Here is a 23356-nt window from a genome sequence, read left to right as displayed (position 1 = left end):
TCTATTTATTTAAGTCATCCTTTTCATTTTATATTATTTAACCGATTACTTGCAGACTATTTATGCTACCAAAGTTCCTTGTAAAATGTGAACACGAATAATGTTATAATAATATTATATGTTTGTTAAATACTATTGTTACTTTCACTGTTCCTTGTAATAATGTTCAATAGTTGATTGTTATTGTTCTATGTTCTATGTAAAAAACCCCAGTCTAATCTACCAGACCAGGGCAACCTTTTCGTTACTTGTAAACCGGACTGATTTGTATTGCATACAGGAATTCCGGTATATAAAAATTAAAAATAAATAAATAAATAACTGACGGCCAGGCAGATTCACCAGCTGTGGCACGCCACACAAGAGAAGCTCCATCGTACTGCCGCCCAGTTCAAGGCCTACGCAGACAAGTCTCGGCGACCCGCTCCAGTATTTCTGCCCGTTCCAGGGTTTGGCTCTCTACCAAGAACATCCAGCTCAGTATTCCCTCCATGAGGCTAGCTCCTCGCTACATCGGACCCTTCCGGGTAGCCGAACGTGTTGGCGCGGTTTCCTACCGCTTACGTCTTCCATCGACCCTTCGGATACACGACGTCTTCCATGTTTCTCTCCTCAAGCCGGTGGTTCTCTCTCGCTTTCGACCTCTGCCTCCGGAGCCTTCCGAGGTCGCTTCTGATCCTGGGACCACGTACACGGTGAACGAGGTCTTGGACATTCGGTTCCGTCGTCATCGCTGGGAGTATCTTCTCTCTTGGGAAGGATACGGTCCTGAGGAGAATTCGTGGGAGCCCGCCGCTCACATCCTGGATAAGGACCTCCTGCGCCGGTTCCATCTGGCTCATCCGGCCAAGCCCCAGCCTCCAGGGAGGGGGCGCAGGGGGGGGTACTGTTGCGATCCTGGGCCGTCACCGGGACTGCCACTCACCCCGTCGCGGTTCCCCTCCGGTTCCGCCGCGTTTGCGAGCCTCCCCGAGCCTCGGTCGGGCCGTGCAGGCCTCGGGAGCGGCGCTCCCACGCCGCGCTGGCTGCCGGCGTTCTCCGCGGCTAGGCCCCGCCCTCTAGCCCCGCGCGCGCAGCAGGCCCCGGGTCTTAAAGGGGCCAGCGCAGGAAATCACTGTCCTGCCTCCTGGATGACGTCAGACGCTCAGGGTATTTAAACCCTGCACTGAGATGCTTTCCTTGCCTTGCAACGAGGTTCCCAGGTTCTCCTGTCTCCAGTTACTGCATCCTGAAGTTCTCCTGCTCTTCCTGATTCCTGATCCCGGATTGACTGACGGTGTTTCTTGGCTCTTGACTTTGGACTGGCTTACGACGATTCCCTGGCTTCTGACCCCGGTTCGGCTTGCGGTGATCCTCTGGCTTCTGACCCCGGACCGGCTTACGTTGACTATCTGGCTCCTGACCTTGGACTGGCTTACGGTGATCCGTTGGTTCCTGACTCTGGACTGGCGAGCGACGACCCTTCGGCAATCGACCTTGGACTTCATCCGACTCGGCCCCCACGGGCCCTCCTAAGTCCCAGTGGCCGGGTTCCTACAGGCTCCTCCTGGGGGGACTCCGGCTTCCAGGGTGAATCTCCTAAGTCCCAGCGGCCGAACTCCTACGAGCTCCTCTCGGGGGAGGATCGGCTTCCAGGGCGAAGATCTTCCCACTACTGGACCAGCTCCGTCGTCTCCACCCTCCTCGCCAAAGCCCTTGGTCACATAGGGCTTCCAGAGTTCCTCCTTCGGCCAGGCCCGAGCCCGTCTTTGCCGCCTCCCGGTCGGGGCCACTGCTGCCACCATCTACAGCAACTTCCCCTCTGGTTCCGATCGGCCCAAGGGTCCACGAATCCAACATTTTTCCCCTTTTTGTTCATGTGGAGGTTTTTCCCACCCCTCTGCATAACCTGGTGAAGGAGATAGAGAGCTGTGAGCTGAAGTGGAACATCTGGCCTCTCTCCCTGAGAGGTTCTTCAAAGTTTTGACATCAAGCCTTGGGAGATTCCCAATGGGATCTCCACCCCAAAGGGACCAGGACACAGATGGTGGGCTTCAGACTGAACTTTGGATTCAGGATCTTTTCGTGGCATGCCCCCCCCCCCCCCCCCCCCCCCCCCCCACACACACACACACACTAAGATTCTCCCTTCACTGGGCTCTTGCACAGATGAGTAAAGAGTGGCAAGCTCCCTCCCAGGAGCTGGAGAGATGGACACCAGCAGAGACTCAGTGTAAACAATTCAACTGTACAGTTTCATTTGTTGAATGCTTGTGGGACAGTGATTGACCTATTGGAAATAATCAGTAAATAAGATTTGAACATCCAGTCTGAGTCCAGCCTGTCTGTCTTAAGGAGAACACCACAAAAGTACACACTATAGAAGGGACTCTCCATCACCTGGGCCACAGAGGTTTTCCTCTCCCCCCACAGAAAGAGCTCACTCCCTGGGAAGTGCAGGAAGGATGGCAAGAGCAGCCCTGACTAACAAATATTTTTATGACCCTAGGGGAACCAACAACCCCCAGACATAGGGTTACACTTGTGTCACAGCTCCAAAGAAAATTGAAAATGTTTAACATTTTTATTTCACGGAAAAATACGCTCATATTCAAGTTATTGAAAATGGTCTATGTCAGCAGTTTTCAACCGGCGTGTGAAGAACACACCAGTGTGTCACCAAGCTCACGCAGGTGTGTCGCCAAACTTCCCAGTGCCCCACTGGCCCAGCATGATGTGAACTCTTCCTCTGCCCGGGTTTGAAATCTCATAGCCCGGGCGGAACCCGGCAAGAGAGCTAGAAGAAGCACTCAGTCAGCGGCACTCGCAGCATGGTCTCTTCTTCCCATTCCCACAGCCCCAGAAAAGGAAGTGGTGTGCAGTAGCCATATATGCAGGAAGAAGAGACCATGCTGCGAGTGCCGCTGACTGAGTGCCTCTTCTAGGTCTTCTGCCGGGTTACGCCCGGGCTATCAGATTTCAAGCCCGGGCAGAGGAAGAGTTCACATCATGCATCACATTTTAAGTGTGTGAGGCATTGGCCCAGAGTGAAAAGAGGAGCAACATCAGCCCCTGCGACCGATGGGACTCCTTTCTCAAGGCCATGAGGCTTGGAAGAGGAGGAGGCTGCAACTGCTGCCTCCTCCTTGGTGGGGGGAGAGAGTGAGTGAGTGAATGAGCATATGTGTTTGAGACCCGTGTGTATGTTTGCAAGACAGCATGTATGTAAGTGTGTGATTGAGAACCTGTGTGCGAGAGAGAGAGAGAGCACTTGTGTGTGTGTGTGATTGAAAATCTCTGTGAAAGGGAACTTATGTATGTGTAATTGAGAACCTGTGTATGTCTGTGTGTGATTGAGATCCATTCTGTTTGAGAGACACAGCATGTATGTAAATATGTGATTCAGAGTATTTCTGTGCAAGAGAAAGACACGGCATGTATGTAAATGTATGATTGAGAGCCTGTATGTGTGAGAGAGAGCATGTGCATGTATCATTAAGAGCCTGTGTATCTAAGTGTGAAAAAGAGAACATGTGTGTCTGGGTGTGATTGAGATCCTATGTGGGTGAGAGAGAACATGTGTGTGTGTGTGTGTGTCCCGTGAGTATGCGATTGAGGGCCTATGTGTGTAAGTGAGAGAGAGACAGTATGTACATAAATGTGTGATTGAAAGCATTTGTGTGTAAATGTGAGAAAGAAGAGAGCATGTGTGTAAATATTTGACTGAGAGCCTATGTAAGTGAGAGAGCGAGAGAGAGCGCATGTGTATATGTGTGTGACTGAGAGGAGAAAGTTGCAAGCAAACCCCCCCCCCCCCCCATCTCTTCCCCTCTCTCTCCTAATTCACAAGTCTCAGAGCACCTGAAAATCAAACATTCCCAGATATAGAAAGCAGAGCATTTATTTATTCTTATTTTTAATCATTGGGTGTTTGTGTCTGCTGTTTTGAAATATTTTATTGGTGTCTGGAAATGTTTTATATGATTTTTTTAAATTACTGGATATTCCATTTATCAGCTGTTTTGAAATATGTTATTTTTATTATTATGGTTTTACTGCTATTGATTTTATATTTCTTGATTTGTTTTATGAGGACTGGTGATGTTTCTCTTTTTCCTTTGTCACACTGCATACAGTCTCTCTGGCTTGTTGCGATTTCCAGTTCATTTTTTGTCTGCATGTTTCTATTTATGCTTTATGGTCTCTTTATTCTTTGCTAGGTGAGGGTTTGCATATGTGACTGAGGTGAGGTATTTCTGCTGACATGTAGTTTCTGTGGAGGTCTCTATAGCAGGTTATTTTGTATTTTAAGACCTGGTGTAATATTTTCAGAGTTGCCTTTTCTTAGGTAAGATGGTTACTGTTTGAGTGCTGGAAGGTACATGTTATTTTGGAAAGGCTGACCATACAGTACAAGTAGAAGTTTAAAAAAAAACCCAACTCATCCTCATTGCTCTGACTCCCTTGAGATGGGCACTACACAATAATATATTCATTCTTTGCACAATTAAGAAACTTGGGGCTAGGGAAATGGGGAAAAAGAGCAGTGACATACTAGATGGCACCAGGTTATCAGGGTTTCCTAGAGCGTGCAACCTGGCCAGTACAGAACCTTGTACCAGAAGGCAGCACTGGTGTATTATGTTTAGTAGGGCACTGATAACCAGTTTTTGTATTGCATACCCACATGGTTGTATAGGGATGTGCGTTCGTTTTGGATGAATTAGGAAATTTCAATGAAATTGCCCAATTCGTCTTGTTTCGGGGAACCCAAAAAAACAAACGAAATTTTTCCAAAATTTTGGAAAAATTCATTTTTAGGTTAGTGCGCGCTAACCTGAAATTCAGGGCAGCCGAAAAATAAAAGGCCCGAACCACGGTAAACCGAAATTTCCTGCGGCAGGCTGATAACGAAGGCCAAACCAAAAGGTTTAGCCAAAGCACATCTCTAGTATATATGTGACTGACTGTAAATTTTTGTTTTAATTTTTTATTTCTGTTATTTCACTTTAGTCATTTTAATCATAGAATGCCTGAAGTGGTTTATAGTACAACAACATAAAATTACAATATTAAAATACTGCATACAGCAAACAATTTTGATGCATAAACTATGAATTAAAACAATCTGTTAATGAAACAGCAGAGTAACAAAAACATTAAACAATTGATCTCATCCTAATCCAGGGATAGATTGCCCTTCTCCTCATTGTCTCCCAACTCTAGTTAATCTGTTCTCAGTAGAACAGATTAATTAGAGAAGGGCCCCTGGCTAGCTCTGATAACATGGGCTTCAAGTCCCGCTTCATAGTGCCTCATTTGTGATGGTTTGGTTTATGGGCAAGTGTAAGCCATACTGGGAGGTGGAGGGTGGAGGGTATGATCATCTGTTGCTCCACTGTGGGAGCAATTGAACCAAGCAATTTTGTTTGATGGAGTCTGGTTGGTTTGGGCACAGCAGGGGAGCAAGAGAGTGGGGAGGAGTCAGTGAAATTAAAAGTTGTTTCTTCCCTCTCTTTTCTCCTTGCTTGAAATGCTGTATCACATGGTCCTTACTATGACCAGAAGACCCAGGTGAGACTCTGTGCAACTCAATGAGGCAAAATTGCTCCCTTGGTGAAGCCAGCATGGTGAGGTCAGAAGAAGCCGGTGTGGTGAATGTGGAGTTATGTGTCTCTTCACAGGAGAGGTCTGTGGTGAGGTCACAGCCAGCATCTGTTCCTTTGGGTGAGCGTGGGAGCAGTGATGGGATTTTGCCCGTGGGTTCTGAGGCTTGTGGCGGCAGTGAGGCATCCGGGTTTCAGGTAAGATTTGGCTGGAAGCAGATCAGAACTGCAAGCACATGGCAGAGGTCATGATCGGATGACATCTGCCCAAAGCGGGCCTGTGTTTGTCAATCAGGAACAGCTTTTGAGTGTAAATCTGGTGGACAGTGGTGCAGTGGTGCTTGGTGGAAATGGGGAGGCAGACAGATCAGCAGGACAAACTTGAGTCGTGAAGCAGAGGCTGGTAGGTCAGCATCACCCCATGTAGTTGGGTCTGCTGGACATTCTGGGTCAGTTCAATCACATGGGCTGGCTGATGGTCAGTTGCTTGGGGTGGAGGTTGTTCAGAGGGTGCTTTTGTACAAGGGGTGGGCCTTTCTCCTGATTGGTTGGCTGGGGGCTCCTGGGCCTGCATGTGTGGCAGGCAATTGGAAAGCCTATATTTTAATTGGTAGAGCAGAGGCAGCACTGGGTGCTATGGGAGTGGTAACAGTAGGGAGCTTAGATTCTCAAGGTGGGTTGGTAGTGTCTGACCTTGGTTTGCAGTTGGGTTTGTTAAAGAAGGGGTGGGGGTCATGATTCTTGGCTTTAGCAGTCACTTTGCAGTGTTTATGGGGATTGGTTTCCTGCTTATAGTCGGTCTTCTGGGGATTTTTATCCTGGAATTAGACAAAGTGTAGTACATCCTGTGAGGGGGTCCTTGGTAACAACAATTTTTGACGTACCTCCTGCTTTTCCTTTTCAGGTACCAGCTTTAGTGATTGGATGCAGTCCTTCTGGAGGTGGCTCCTTGCTGGGCTGTGACAGGAGCTTCACACTGAGGCAGCACAGTCCCAGGGACTGGGGAGGTGCCTCTTGCCGGGGTACAGGAAATGACCAATGGAGCTTTTTATCCTGCAATTTTTCATAAACTCAGGTTATGTTGGTTATGTTGTCTGTTAATAAAGCTGTAGCCTGTTGAATCCCAAGCATTGTGTTGATCTGTCATTGTGGTTGGTGTTACATTTGTAAAGAGGGTGGTTGAGGGAGAGGCTGAGGTCCTGGCTGTCCATGTTGTCCTAAATGTGAATTCATGTGTTGTCTGTTTGTAATGTAGAGTGAGTTGTAGGGATGAACCAGGAAACTATAGACCAGTGAGTCTGACATCAGTGGCAGGCAAAAGGATAGAAACTATTAAAAGAACAAAATTTCTGAATATATAGATAGTCAAAGTTCAATAGGACAAAGCCAACATGGATTTAGCCAAGGGAAGTCTTGCCTCACCAGTCTGCTACATTTGACAAAATACCTTAAGAGGCTCATGAGGAAATTAAAAAGTCATGAGATAGAAGGCAATGTTGTACAGTATTGTGGACTGAGAACTGGTTAAAAGATAGAAAACTATATAGGGCTAAATGATCAATTTTTCAATGGAGGAAACTAAATAGTGGAGAGCCCCAGGGATCTGTACTGGGACCGCTGCTTTTTAACATATTTATAAATGACCTAGAGATGGAAACAACAAGTGAGCTGATGAAACAAAATGATTCAAAGTTGTTAAATCACAAAGAGGTCCATATTCAGCTCCAAGTTTTGACTTATCCAGCTATGTGGCAATGGCTGAATATGTGCCCTGGATCAGTGACTGCCACTTAGCCGGCTAACTATTTATCTGGCTAAAATAGTTAGCCAGCTAAATGGCAGATGGGGCGAGGGTGTAACTTGTAGGAGCTGAGTTAGCCAGAAAAGTTATCCGGCTAACTCTGATAAACTATCTGGCTAAGTCTGGTTGTCCCATCCACATGTCCTAAACTTAGCCAATAGACTTATCTGGCTAACTTTAGGATAACCAGGTACATTCAGTGGCACACCCACACCACTGAATATACAGGCTGAGTTAGGCAGATAGCAGGTAGCCAAACTGCACAGCAGCTGAATATGGAACTCAAGAGGATTGCACAACATTGCAAAAGGATCTTGCGGGACTGGGAGCCTGAAAATTCAAATGGCAAAACTACATTTAATGTGAACTAGTGCAAAATGAGGCACGTAGGGAAGAGCAACCCAAATTATAGCTATAAAATGCAATATTCCACATTAGGAGTCACCACACCCAGGAAAAGGATCTAAGCATCATTGTGGATAATATCTTGAAATCTTTTGCTCAGTGTTTGGTGGCAGCCAAGAAAGCAAATAGAATGCTAAGAATTATTAGGAAAGGAATGGAGAATAAAACAGGGACTATAATGCCTCTGTATTGCTCCAAGGTGCAACTGCACCTTGAGTACTGTATACAATTCTGGTGTATCTCAGAAAAGTTATAACAGAACTAGAAAAAGTACAGAGAAAGGCGATCAATATAATAAAGGGGATGGAACGATTCCCAAATGAGAAAAGACTGAAGAGGTTAGGGCTCTTCAGTTTGAAGAAGAGGCAGCTGAGGGGAGATATAATAGTGGTCTATAAAATAATGAGTGAATGGGTAAACATGAATTGGTTGTTTACTCCTTCAAAGAGTACAAAGTCTAGGGAACATGCAATGAAGTTACTAGTTAATACTTTTAAGACAAATAGGAGAAGTATTTTTTTTACTCACTGCATAATCAGATTATAGAATCTGTTGCCAGAGGATGCGGTAAAAGTATAGCTGGATTTAAAAAGGATTTGGGCAAATTCCTGGAGGAAAGTCCATAAACCATTATTAATATTAAGGTAGACTTGTGGAAATACCTGGGATAAACAGAATGGAATCTATCAACCTTTTTGGATCCTGCCAGGTACTAACCTGGACTGGCCACTGGTGGAAACAGGATGATAGACTTAATGGACCTGTGGCCTGACCCAATATGGAAAATCTTATGTTCTTATAATAGCCGTTGTGTCTGCCTTGTGTATGTGAGTCCTACCAAGTTGTTGCAATATATATTGCTTAGATGGTAGTGTACTGTCAGTGCTCCACACATCATGATTTGTTTCAATCATTTGGGACAATTGGACCTTCATTCTGCCATGTAGCGTTACACACACATTCTCATGTGGCTTCAAAGTCCTACTTTTCATGCTTTCTCTTCGCTACAGTGCTGGATGTCATTGATTATAATATTGATATTTTGATGCATGTTTTGATTTATACTATCCTTCTGGCATTCCTGTGTTACTCTTTGCTTCAGTTGCATCTATCAGCCTTTCTCTGTAGGCATGGTGTTTATGTTTAAAATGTCAATTTGTGTTTGGAAAGGTAGGTTTTACTGAACAATTTAAGTACTTGTAATCTTATGCTATTTATTTTCTCTTCTTTTTCCATGAGTAAAAAAATGTGAAGTAAATTTTAGCGCACATTTTTTTTTAAGTCATATGCTGAAAAACAAGTTAATTCTTGATGCAGTAAGGTTTAAAAAATGTCAGTGCACAAACACTGAAATGAGCTAGGGGCACAAAGTATGAGTTATGTTCATAAAATGAGCTGTGCTGATAATACATGTGCCCTATAGTGTAAAAAGTGCTTCTCATTGGAGCAGACACTTCCTAACATAATTATCACCACTGTGCAATTAAACTCTTTGCAGAAGGCATTTTTTGCAGAAGATTTATTGTATGTAAAAGTGTCTGTAGTTACGTAAGCTCTTGGGTAAGGCACTTATGGTAGCACACTTGTCACCACTGAGACGCAAGCAGTGCATGCACAACTTCTATCGCTATAAAAAAAGGTGCAGAGAAAGGTGACAAAATTGATAAAGGAAATGAAACAGCTCCCCTATGATGAGAGGCTATGCAGATTGATTTTTTTGGCTTGGAAATGTGGTGGCTGAGAGAGGCCACGAGAGAAGTTTATAAAATCATGAGTGAGGTAGAACAGATAAATAAAAGATGGTTATTTACAGGGCCGGTGCGTCCATTAGGAGAACTTCGGCAGTCGCCTAGGGTGCCGAGCCGTAGGGGGCGCCGAAGAGCAGCCACATGATGCAGCAAGCGGCCCTGAGAAGCACACAGTCTCTATTTCTCTTTGCCGCAAGCGGGATAGGCCCCACTTGCGGCACCACGTGGCTGCTCTTCAGCGCCCCCTATGGCTCGGCGCCCTGAGAAGCACAAAGTCGGCGCGAAAACAGGTAGGTGGGGCGCGACCGGGGAGGGGGGTGTGACCGGGGGGGGGGGGGGGGGCGGGAGCGCAAGGGTCGCCTAGGGCGCCCAATACCCTTGTACCGGCCCTGGTTATTTACCCTTTCAAATAATAAACATAGGGGCACTCCAAGAAGCTAACAACCAGAAGATTAAAAGCAAATCGTAGAAAATACTTTTTTACTCAGTGCCCAATCTGTAGAATTTGTTGCCAGAGAACGTGGTGAAGGTGATATAGCAGGATTTGAAAGAGGTTTGAGCAAGTTCCTGGAGGAAAAGTCCAAAAAAGTCCTTATTAGTCAGGTAGACTAAAGAAAGTTATTACTATCCCTGGAAATGAATAACAGGAAATAGTCTACTTTGTGAGATTGCCAGATACTTGCAAGCTAGACTGGCCGCTGTTGGAGACAGGATGCTGGGCTTGATGGACCTTGGTCTGACCCAGCATGGTCTTATGTTCATGCTTCTCCAGACTTGTCTTTATACTTAAAAGCTGACAGCAGACCTGTTGGCCAAACAGGATCTGCATGACAGCAGTGTAACAGAGGAATGGTGGGTCTTAGGCATTGAAATGAGATGTATGAAGAAGCATGAGGTGACGGCAATAGACAGTTATACATACCATGAGAACTGCCCAGAGGTGACAATTGTGCTACTAAAAGTGCCTTCCCAAAAGAGTTTTCATAATGATAACCAGTTGCACATACAATAATTCTGGTGCAAAAAGTTCCTGTCTTAAAGAGCTTACATACTGATAGTTACTCATACTAAAATTCTTGAGTCTCTGACTCGAGGATCCTGGGGAAGAGTTCCTTTGGTTCAGCGATCCTGGGAAAGAGGCTGTCTGGCTCAGGGGTCCCAGACTCTGGTATCCATAAGATCATAAGAAATTGCCATGCTGGGTCAGACCAAGGGGCCATCAAGCCCAGTGTCCTGTTTCCAATAGAGGTCAAATTAGGCCAAAAGAACCTGGCAATTACCCAAACACCAAGAAGATCCCATGCTACTGATGCAATTAATAGCGGTAGCGGTGGCTATTCCCTAAGTAAACTTGATTGATAGCAGTTAATGGACTTCTTCTCCAAGAACTTATCTAAACCTTTTTTTGAACCCAGCTACATTAACTTCACTAACCACATCCTCTGGCAACAAATTCCAGAGCTTAATTGTGCATTGAGTGAAAAAGAATTTTCTCTGATTAGTCTTAAATGTGCTACTTGCTAACTTCATGGAATGCCCCCTAGTCCTTCTATTATCTGAAAGTGTAAATAACCGATTCACATCTACTTGTTCAAGACCTCTCATGATCCTAAAGACCTTTATCATATCCCCCCTCAGCCATCTCTTCTCCAAGCTGAACAGCCCTAACCTCTTCAGGCGTTCCTCATAGGGGAGCTGTTCCATCCCCTTTATCATTTTGGTTGCCCTTCTCTGTACCTTCTCCATCGCAATTATATCTTTTTTGAGATGCGGTGACCAGAATTGTACACAGTATTCAAGGTGCAGTCTCACCATGGAGCGATACCGAGGCATTATGACATTTTCTGATTTATTAACCATTCCCTTCCTAATAATTCCTAACATGCTGTTTGCTTTTTTGACTGCTGCAGCACACTGAGCCAACGATCTTTTTCCTGGTGGTAGCTCCTAATATGGAACCTAACATCGTGTAACTACAGCAAGGGTTATTTTCCCTATATGCAGCACCTTGCACTTGTCCACATTAAATTTCATCTGCCATTTGGATGCCCAATCTTCCAGTCTTGCAAGGTCCTCCTGTAACGTATCACAATCCGCTTGTGATTTAATTACTCTGAATAATTTTGTATCATCTGCAAATTTGATAATCTCACTTGACGTATTCCTTTCCAGATCATTTATATATATTTATATATATATATATATATATATATATATATATATATATATATATATATATTGAAAAGCACCGGTCTAAGTACAGATCCCTGAGGCACTCCACTGCTTAGGATAATTTTTTTTAAAGCTTGGAAAATGAACTCCTGGGTTAGAGATGAAATAGGTGTTAACTCACATTTCTAAGACTATCTATGTGGTCATGGGCCCGGGGTTCCCAGGAGTGGTGATCCAGCCTGGATCCAGGACACCAGAATCCAGGACCCCCCATATCAGGAACTCTGGGCCCATACTGGGGCAAAGCACCATAGACTAACAGTAACCCCAGAAGTGTGAGTTAACTTTATCCCACCACCTTTGACTCAGGAATTACATTTCCAGTATTAAAAAAAAGGGTGCTAAGCCTATGCGCCTTTTTATAGTGGGGAGTAATAGCTAATGCCTTCATTAACATGGGATTTGCATGGAGGTGAGATAATTTGTGCATGACTTTTATGGCTTGCGTGCACATTTTTGTATGCTAAAATCATGACTAAAATTCCACACACGAATAAATGTGCATAATTGGAAATAAATGCGTGCACTCGGCCTAGCACACTATATTATATAGGCCTCAGAATAGGCTGTAACAATGGCAGAAGGAGGGAGGCAGAAAGCCCTCTCTCAGCAATAAGAAAGGGCAGATAAAGAGGAAGGAACCAAGTTACACGCCTCCCCCTTCAATAGTGACCTACAGGCTACAGCAGCAGGCTGAGAACCATGGAAGCCAGGATCCAAATCTCACTGCTCTCACTGACTCATCTTTGACCTCAGGCAAGTCTCTTCATCCTCCATTGCCTCAGGTACCAACTTAAGGGCAAATTTTAAAAGCCCTACACATGGCCAATCCGGGAGATACGTGCGTGACTGAGATGCATGCACGCTGCGCGGATTTTAAGACACTCGCAACCACGCGAGTATCTCCCAGTACGCGCACTGAGAAGGATTTCTTAAAAAGAGGAGGGCTGGGGGAGAGCCGGGACGGGATCTGGGCATGGCAAGTGCAGCCTGGGACAGCGCCATCAGTGCACAAGTGCGTGCCGGGATCCGAGGAACATGTAACCTGCTGCTGCTATGGACTGCGGGTAAGTGAAAAAACAAAAAAATCTAGGGCAGTCAGTGGGGTTTTTATGGGTCGGGGCTGGTAGGGTAAAAGGGAGGCAGATTAGGTAGGAGGTTTAGGAAGTTCGCTCCTTTACAGGGGGTGAACTGGGAGGGAACTGGGAACTGCGGCAATCGTGTCACCATGCGTAACTACTAAAATCCCCCCTTTATGTGATCGAGACAGGATTCACGCGGATAGCTGATTTTATAACATGCATACATAACTGTGCACATCCATTTGCACACGCCAGCAAACACTTGCACATGTGTGCCGGCGCACAACTCTTAAAATCTACCTTTCAGATTGTAAGCCCATTGGAGCATGGTTTTACCTAATGTACCTGAATTGAAAACTTGCCATGAGCAATTAAGTCCAAAATGCATGGATGAAAGCTGCTAAGGCTGCAAAGGTTTTCTTTATATCTGTTATATTTTTGTTATGTCTAGTGTGTGATTTACTAAAGGACTTTCCCATTGTGTGGACTATGGGGAAAATGTTTCTTTTAGCTTCCCAAATATCTTGTGCTGTAAAATGCATGCAAGAAAAGAACGGTGCACTGTAAGTAGAGGAGTTCTTCACTTGGTAAGACGGACTGATGTGCGTGCTTTAATGGTGTAGCAGATTATGTGATAGCGAGATGCTTACATGCAATTTCAAAGAATAGTGCAAAATCTCTCATCTTCTGTCTTCTACTCTTGGAAGGTGGGATTTGTTATGCTGTACATACTGTATTTACAAGATATACATCTTTCTAATTGGTTGGTAGAAGGTATAAATGCATACATATTTTGTTGTATAAACTTATAATTCTATATAAAAAAACAAAAAGCCGAGGTGAGTGTGAGGTACAGAGAAACTCACTTAAGATTGTTGGGTTGTATGACTGACTGTACCATAAATGTATTTTGAAATCCACACAGTTCTGTGGATACATATTCCCATGGACCTGAGTTGTCTGTTTAGGTAAATGAGAATTTTATATGTCATAAAAAATGTGTACATCCAAACAATGAAAATATCAACTTACACACCACAATTTTGTCTCACTTATTCGGAGATCATGACCATCATACAGGGAATTGTCATTTTGTCTAAAAACACATTTCAAAACTATGCCAGTTTTTAATCATAGGTCATTTGTTATTATTTTTTGGATTTTTTCAATTATGCTTATGTATAAAATGTGACCCTTAATCAAAGTGGTGATTTACCATAGTGATATTAATAAAATGTTCATTCAGGAACTCATTGGTATATTGTATGTTAGAAACATTCACTTAGCTTAATTCTTTCCAGAGTTGCAAGATATTCAGGTGTAGATTTTATAACATGTGCGTGTGGCGTACATGTGCGCGCGCTACCCGGCGCACGCACATGTACACCCGATTTTATAACTTGCGCGCGCAGGTGCGCACAAGTTATAAAATCAGAGGTTGGCACGCACAAGGGGGTGCACAATGTGCACCTTGTGCGCGCTGAGCAGCGTTGCCTTCCCCCATTCCTTCCCAGGCCGCTCTGAAATTATAGCAGCCTGTGAGGGAACTTCCCTTCCCCCTAACCTGACCTTCCCTCCCCTTCCCCTAACCTTTCCCCTAGCCCTACTCTAACCCCACCTCAAAAAATGCTTTACCTTTTGCGCTTGCCTCTGGGCAGGCGCAAATTGTGCGCGCCGGCCAACTGCCGGCGCGCAATCCCTGGCACAGCGGCAAATATGGCCGCTATGCCTGCAGCCTGACCCCCACCTCACCCCGGAACAACCCCCATCCCATGCACCACCCCCTCCCCACCCATTTTTGAAAGCACCAGGACTTACCCATGTCCTGGGGCTTTACGCACGTCGCCAGCCCTTTTTAAAATAGGCCCGGTGCGCGCAAGGCTGGTTACGCGCGTAACCCTTTGAAAATCTGGCCCTCAGTGTTTGACTTATGCCCAAATATTAGAAACATTCACTTAGCTTAATTCTTTCCAGAGTTGCAAGATATTCAGTGTTTGACTTATGCCCAAATCATCGCTCGATATGACACCCGACACGGTCCGTGTTTCGGAGTGCTATCCTTTGTCAAGGGGCAGTTTTTCTTCTATGAAGATTGTACAGAAGAGATTTAACAAAAGTCATAGCCAAATTCTAATGTTGAAAAAACAAGTGGCAATTAAATGCAGTTACCAACTTACTACAGCAGAATCATTTTTTCAGCTTACGGGTCCCGTATTCCGGTGGTGTTAACCGGAAATAGGACTATGTGAGAGTATTTAAATATGCCTACATGTCAATCAATCGGCATGTGGTTTAAATGATTGAATACCATTCAATTGCTAGATTTAGACCAATGGGATATACAATGTTTAATTTGAATATCCATTGCTGTTCCCTTAAATGTAATAAAGGTTGTGGATCTCCCCCCTACTGTTCATGAAAATCTTATCAATTACCCTCCACTTGAGATTCATAAATTTATGAGAACCAACCACATAGCGCAATCATACTCTGACTGTACTACTACACATGTGATTTACCTTATTATATGCCCTTGCAACAAATATTACATCGGGCATACAAAAAGATCTATACAGACACAGCTCATTGAACCCCGCAGTTGTCTCATCACGGCCAAATTACAAGCAACAATTGTAGCTCATTGTTTGGAAAAATCTCATAAATGTACTTATGCCCAAATCATCGTTCGATACGTGCCCGACATGCTCCGTGTTTCGGAGTGATATCCTTCGTCAAGGGGCAGTTTTTCTTCTTTGAAGAAGATTGTACAGAAGAGATTTAACAAAAGTTATAGCCAAATTCTAATGTTGAAAAAACAAAAATGACAATGCCCTGCATGATGGTCATGATCTCCAAATAAGTGAGACATAATTGTGGTGTGTAAGTTGATATTTCCATTGTTTGGATGTTCACTATAAAGCTACCACCTTCTTAATTCATTGATAGACCCAATTTGGGTTTGATACATAAAAAATTTGTAACCATGTTGAAAATGAATGAAGAGTGTGATTGTGTGAATGAAGGAGTCTGACACAAAGGGAGTGAAATTGTGAATGAAAGCGAAAATTGGGTTAGATTTTGAGATGAGAGATACTGTGAGTACTCTCCAGGTGATTGTGGTGGAGAAGTGCAAACAGACAGGCTTGGATCTGATAGGCAAGGCAGCAACAGTCTGGGGGCAGCAGCCTGGTTGAAGATTTACTGCCTTCCAGCCAATGACAGATTTAGGATTTTCCCACCCTTGGGCGCTACTGGTGCTGTGCTCCACACCCCCCCCCCCCCCCCCACTACATTGAACAATAAGGAATAAAAGGTCCCATAGTTCCCTGCAGTAGCTCAGGAATCGATTCTGTGTCAAAAATGTGAAAACTCTGAAGCACATTGACAAACATTTCCATCTTTTTGTTTTACATCCTAAGAAATAAAGTAGTTTTGCAATCTTGCTTGCATGTGTGTGACTTATTTTCTTTTTATGGGGTGAGGAAACGGGATGTCCAACATCAAATCAATACAGGGAGGAGATACCAGGGATTGGAGAGGGGAGAAGGAATGGGATGAGGAGAGGCTTACCTGGATATGAGTAAATCACAGACTGCATTGCAATGGGATTGGGAAGGGAAAAGGGGGAGGTGATCCTGTGTTTGCAGACTGATAGGAAGGTGACAAAAAGTTGTTGCTTCAAGCAGAAGCAAATAGGTTCAGATCTGAAAGTTGCTGTATGTATTTTGTAGGGATGCACTGTCATTGATGAAGGCCAGAGAAATACCAATGACATTGTTTTATTTAGCGTCTTTTTTTTTTTCTGATCCATGGTGACACTAAAGTAACAGAAAATGTCTGTTTTGTTTTATTTCTGTCCTTTAGTGCATGTGAAATGCTTTTAGTGCACACTAAAAGCATTTAGGGTTTGCTACAGGCGGCAAACAAAAGAAAACAAATATTTTTTGCTGCTTTAGTATCATCAGAGAAAAAAAAGAGGCGAAACAAAAAAATGTCATTGGCACTCTATAGAGTCTGAATTCCAGAAAAGCTGGGATCAATACAGGGGCTCTCTAAGGAAGTGATGGGAATCATAATGCTAAATTAATTGGCTGGATGGGCAGACTGGATGGGCCCTACGCTCTTTTTCTGCCATCATGTTTCTGTGTTTCCATATTAAAGGAGATTGGAAACTAAACAAAGCCTGAAATGAAATTAACTTTTTTTTCCATGCTCCACCCTTAGTGCTTTGGTGGCTCACACATGCTAGACAGATCTGTGGATGGAACAGGGGATGGGAGCAGAGTCTCTGAGGTGGCTTCTCCTCCTGTTTTCAGTGAAACAATGAACATTCATCATAGTAGAAACAGGCAACCAACATTCTATCCCCTCATTTAGCGCTATGGAAACTCAAATCTTTTTTTTTTTTTCTGGCTGTTCTGAAATATTTGCTTTCACAATTGTTACTATTCAGGTTTATCTCTACTACTTGTCTGCCAAAAACAATTTAGGGGAATTAAGCCCAAAGGGAATACAATCCCCTAAATGGATCACATTTAGCCATAATTTCTGAGAAAAGATTCACATTACAAGAAATATTTCTGGAGTTGTAATATGGTTCAGTATGGTTCTTTCAAAGTACAACAGCCAGTAATAATATATTTATTCTGTCTGTTCTTAAATATCACATTGATGGCTGCATAAGGAATCAAAAGGAGCTGCTGAAATCTCATACATTGGTATTGACAGGATCCTCTGTCGTCATCATCATCATCATCATCATCCTTCTGTGGTGACCATCGAGCAACCTCCAGTGGCCAAAGCATGAGTGTATACACCAACTCAAATCATTGTTCAGTAATAATTTTATTAAACTGTTAAGATTTCTTTTTTATTTTTTTTGCTTTCCAATTTATATATGCAATAACAAACTCTGTGGTTTATAGTATATTCTTTAACATTACATGCTATACCGAAGGTGATTTACAGCATTTTCACTACCGATCATGCTTCACAACATACAACTTCAGCTGAAGTATTCTGTCTAATTCTGGAAGTCATAAAGCAAGAAGTTCCAATATGTTGCTCCAACTCAGAAATAACATCAGAAAATATTTCTTACAGAACGTGTGACAGATGCCTGGAATAGGCCTCCCAGTGAATGTGGCAGTAAAAACAGTAACAGAATTCAAGAAAAAAATGAGATAATCTCTGAGGATCCCTAGTTACAAAGGCTTGAAGGGAAGCCAAAGATGAAGTGAAGTCTCTGGCATTGCACCAGGAAGTAAATTATGCAGACTAGATAGGCCTTTCAGTCCTTATCTGCTGTCATATTCTGTTTCTTTGTAAAAAAAAAACAAACAAAAAAAAAACGGAATCATTACAGCATGTTCCTCACTGTCTTGTGTGTTATATTACATGTGTTAGAGTGTTGGAGCTCTTTCTTTGACTAAATTGCAGCATAGCTATAAGCATTCTGGATGAGAAGGAAGCTGAATAGTATAACATTTAAGTGGAGAGGTTGCTTGGTGATTTGCAAAATAGAAATGTTCACATATGGGGTATTACATTCATAGTATACATATACATTGATCTATTCACATTAAAATGTGGTAGTATACATAACACTTTAAAATAGTGAAAACTTATGGTCATGTAATATACTATTTTGAAATGTTGTTATCTTTCCATTACTCTAAATAATACACAGAAAAAAATAGATTTTATAATTTATTCTTAGTCATTGAAAAGTCCTATTAACTTAGGATGTTCAACACACAGTGTAGTCTAATCTAGCAGGGCTATTAAAAAGCATTTCAACATTGATCTAAATGTATCACAGATACTGATAAGCCAAGCATAGTACAAGAGTTCAGGAATATAAGCACTGAAGTCATTTCTGGCTTTGATTTTGAATTGGAAGAAAATGTATTTATGAAAATAAAATTCACTGTCTTAAATGACAAATTAGTCAGATTCTGTTCTGCATACCGTTTACATGAGTTTGTGTTTGATAATTAAAACTATAGCTCAAAAGTCATTATGCACGAAGATGATAAGCAACCATCTGGCTATCCACATGCCGAATTTAGGCTGTCAGTAATGGTATAGTTCTCTTTTAATGACGAAGACAACTCTGTCATCTACAGTCTTTAGATGATGCAATCTCTTCTAGGTTTAAAAGCAAAAGAAATGTAGGATTTATAAAGGGTAAGTTAAAAGAGCTTATTATAGCTACACAATATTAGAACCGTCTCTAATACTTATGAATGTTTTGACACTGTTATACTGCATAAGAATAAGGTAAGCTGTAGTATTTTTGTGCCTGCCTGTAGCTACTGTGAAATAGAGAGCGAGATGATAAAAAATGTGTGCTAGTTTTTGTGTTGTTCTATCCAGCCCTATGTACACACACACACACAAACACAGACCCCACTTAAACAAGTTTTTATTAATCAATTCATTAACTTCCAAACTATTCCTCTCTGTACTGAAAAACAATTTAAAACAGTATAAAATCTGAATATTTTAATTTACTTGAATGTACATTGCAGCTCAGGTTTTCCTAAATCAGTCACAAAATCATCCTGTCATTAAATGTTAATCTGCATTTCATGACGTTGCCCTATGTTTGTACATACATATGACTGATCTGGTTTTAACTTGTTACTGTCAGTGAACATGTATTTAATCAGATTAATGATTGTTTTTTTTACCCTCTCTCTCTCTCTCACCCAAACACACACACTTTTGTTCTTGCAATCTATGTTTACTATAGGGAGATCTTAATAGGTCCTTTCCCAAAAGAGATGAGATGCTCTAATCTCGCTTGGTTTAGTATTCATTCTGTACAATGAAATCAACAGAGAAGTGAAATCAACTGTGTTTGCCTCAGCTGGAGATTTTGATGAATATGTGAATTCTCCTTTTCCCCATCCCCCAGAAAACAGCAAAAAAAAAAACAAAACCAACCCAAAAAAACTGCATCCACTAAGATCTACATCTTACTCTGTCCCATTTTAGAAATGTCGAGGGACTCTCTCCCTTAATATGGGACATTTACTTCATTTGAAAGGCTCATTTTGAATAATGAATAAAGGGGGGGGGGGGTGCACACATGCACCTACAATTTACAGTTGTTGGAAGGCCTCAACATTTTCTTTCATTGTATTGTGCATTTTGTAGATGTTCAAAGCAAAGAACCAGGTAATTTCCTTAGGGCAATGAGCAGTTCAGTAAAATTCAAAACTTTTATGTAATGCATCCAGAAGGTAAAATACTCAAAACTGATGTAATTGTACCATTTCATTTAAATATTCAGTATTTTTAGTACCCATCTTTTGCATTTTGATGATGTATCCAGCAATCTCTATCCATGAAACTTCATAAAATATACTACATCTGAGAATCCAGTACAATCAACTCATTCTGATAAAGAAAATTCTGAAATAGCCCCACAGCAACTTTGGAACAGGTTGAATAATATGAAAAAAAAAACAAACCCCAAAACCCCAGTGCCAGTTAAGGTTTGTCTTTTCAGTGGCACTTTTATCCACTGGTAATTGCTACAGACATAAATAATACCCCAAGGTGCTAGGAACAAGTGCTGTACTTACAAACATTTAGCTACACTAGACTTTCTTTTAAATATAGTCCCAGAAGTCCTTTACTGAAAAATAAAACTGCATATGAAATTGTTCAAATAGATTTTTGTACCTAATTCCATGTCCATGAATTGTTTTTCATGCTGCAGCTCTGCACACATATAAACAGGAGATTTAGCAGACTGAATGGACCTGATTTATTTTATTTATTTAAAAGGTACTTATATTCTGCTTTATCCAGTTTCTTGATCAAAGTGGATTACAATAAAACATATATAATCATAAAGGACAAATGATTTAAAAATAAAAAAGCAAACAAAAACAATAAAAAAATGGCATTCTTCCTAAAACAAACAACAAACCAATCCTACAAATGAGCAAAGAAAAAAAATCAAGCTTCTACCTCAAAGGCCTGGGAAAACAATAATCCTTTGATTTTTCTGACACTCAAATCTCCTGCAAAGTATGTAGCAGCTGTTGCATAAGCAGCTGCATAAGATCTTGGTTCATCTTGCAATAGATTTTTATGTATGTACTGCAGGAATGACCTCTCACCCTCATCTTAGGTTAGCCAACAAGCTGATTCTCCCCGGGTGTTGTCCCACTGCATCCATGGGGTAATAGCTCTGCTTTTCCACACCTCGCTAAGAAAATCAGCATTTACAGCTCCATGCATGCAATGAGACAAAACCAGAACTTAATCAGTCTGTTGGGTCGACTAGGTGGTTAGGTGAGATCCTAATATACTGTCCTGCCCTAGCAGCGTTGTAAAGCTGGTCTACTAGACCTACACTGCCCAGCCAGCAGCTGGAGATTATCTATTGCCTCCCGTAGGCGGAAGAGGGCGCTGTTTCTCCGATCTGCTTTCATCAATCACCGGGAATGGGCATCACATCAAACAACTCCCTGGGCCAATGGTTGCATCCAGACCAGTGGAGTATAATAAAGCCGAACAAGAGCAACGCCGCCAGCGTTTGCTGCCGCCGGGAGAGAAAGGAGGCAAAACCGATTTAAAATTCGGGTGAGAGAGCGCGGGCGCACAGAAAGTAACGGAGCAGCCCCGTATTGCGCCGGCTAGCGGTGCGACCCTGCGGGGGCTGGGTGGACGAGCGCACGCGGCTCTCGCTCCTCCCTGTGGCGCGCGCGCGCGCCCCTGCGCTTACCTCGCGGGCAGCCTCGGGACCACCTGTTCCAGCTTTCCCGCGCCAAGAAGTTTTGCTTTTCGATTGTTTTTTTGTTGTTGTTGTTTGTTTGGCAGCATGGACGCGGTGCTGGTGAACCAGACGGAGGCTGCCGCGCTCGCCTTCACCAACCGGAGCGGCCCCGGCTCCCTGGAGAGCATGCTGCGCTGCTGCACCCAGGCTTCCGTGGTGACGGACGACGGCTTCGCGGTGCCGGCCCCGGACGACGAGCGGAGCCTGTACATCATGCGGGTGGTGCAGATCGCCGTCATGTGCGTCCTCTCCCTCACCGTGGTCTTCGGCATCTTCTTCCTGGGCTGCAACCTGCTGATCAAGTCCGAGGGCATGATCAACTTTCTGGTGAAGGACCGGAGACCTTCCAAAGAGGTGGAAGCGGTGACTGTGGGTCCTTACTGACCGAGCTCGCCCGGGAAGAAGCCTGCTGAGTCCCTCGGGAGCGCTCCGCTCACGCCTTGTTTTTCACCTTGAAGTCCGATTTCCCGATGGATGGAGAAAGTGCCGGCCCGAAGAGAAGTGATGTTGTTGTTGTTGTTGTTCTACTTTTTGGACCCTCGCTGAGCGTGCGAGGTTCTTCGTGCGCTGCACTGTAAACGATGGAAGTCAAGAAGTTTGGGGAATCGAAGACGGTACTGATCGCGATGGAGGAGCTGACACCTAGGAACGGAGGAAAAGTCTCAAGTGCTGGCGGACAAACAGTGCAGATTCCTTGCAGCCTGGCCGAAGCGGAACTTCGGAGAACGTATCTGTACATAAATGTCAGCACGGAAACACGGACGACAACGAGTCTGCATTCGCGCCTCCTTGATTGGGAGTGTTGGGTAACAGTTTGCATTGTAATATGTACATTTCTGTTTCAGAGATTTTCTTTATATTTGATGACAACTCAATGGATTTTTTTCCTCCTTGTAAAAAAAAAAAAAAGGAGGATACAGTATGTGACAGGATCGGTTTATGATCTGAAAAGAGCTTTTAGTGTTTCGGTAATCTTTTTACTGCAGCTTTTTGTATACCTGATGCGTTTCAACCACTTAAATCTCCAGCTGGTAGCTCCACGCTGACCCTGATGCTGCTTTGCTGCGAGACCGTATCCGCAAGTGCTCTGTTCGGGGGGGTGAGCATTATTTCCAATATTTAATTTGCTTTAATAAATTCATCTGAACTTCCAGATTGCAGCCTCCTGGCAGTCATTTTCGTTTTCAAACGAGTGCATTGATTGTTAAAATTATCTCGGCAATGCCTAATGAGATACAATTGGGTTTGAAGCATTTTCCGAAAGCAGGCAGGACAAATTTTAAGGACAACGGGGAAGACTTTTGCAGAAGAAAACATTCGAACTACAACCTGAACATTCTTCCAGGACGTGTATTGATTTTGGGCTGTGTCTTGGTTTCTCATAAATGCGTTTATTTTAACTGAAATGTAATGAGAAAGGTGGACAGTGTTTCTGGAGTGTGGCTTAACATGCTCACATGACGTTTCTACACAGAATTGCATCACTGTGAAAGTGCATTACGACCCAGGTGAAGCTGATTTTTATTGTAAGCGTTTAAGCAACGTTGCTATGAACTCCTCAAATAAGTATGAACTAAATTACCATTGCTGTGAAAACTCTTATCAAATTCTGGTGGTTAAACACCTAGTTCAATAGAATGGAAACATTTTGGCCAGTATTATCTAGCAAAGTTGAACGGTCATCCATTTTTATTGATCGCAGTTAG

General features: G+C 43.1%; 1 protein-coding gene across 1 annotated transcript; it reads left to right on the top strand.

Moving 5' to 3' along the window:
- Positions 1-21132: 21132 nt before the first annotated feature.
- Positions 21133-22541, top strand: RPRM (reprimo, TP53 dependent G2 arrest mediator homolog). The gene is made up of 2 exons (XM_029605508.1): positions 21133-21457; positions 21695-22541. Exons 1-2 carry the CDS (start codon positions 21351-21353, stop codon positions 22032-22034), a joined length of 447 nt encoding a protein of 148 aa, XP_029461368.1. The 5' UTR covers positions 21133-21350; the 3' UTR covers positions 22035-22541.
- Positions 22542-23356: the final 815 nt, after the last annotated feature.

The sequence above is a fragment of the Rhinatrema bivittatum genome, chromosome 6 (assembly GCF_901001135.1).
Source record: "Rhinatrema bivittatum chromosome 6, aRhiBiv1.1, whole genome shotgun sequence".
Lineage (NCBI taxonomy): Eukaryota > Metazoa > Chordata > Amphibia > Gymnophiona > Rhinatrematidae > Rhinatrema > Rhinatrema bivittatum.
The sequence above is the reverse complement of the archived record's forward strand: the minus strand, read 5'-3'. Positions and strand labels throughout refer to the sequence as shown.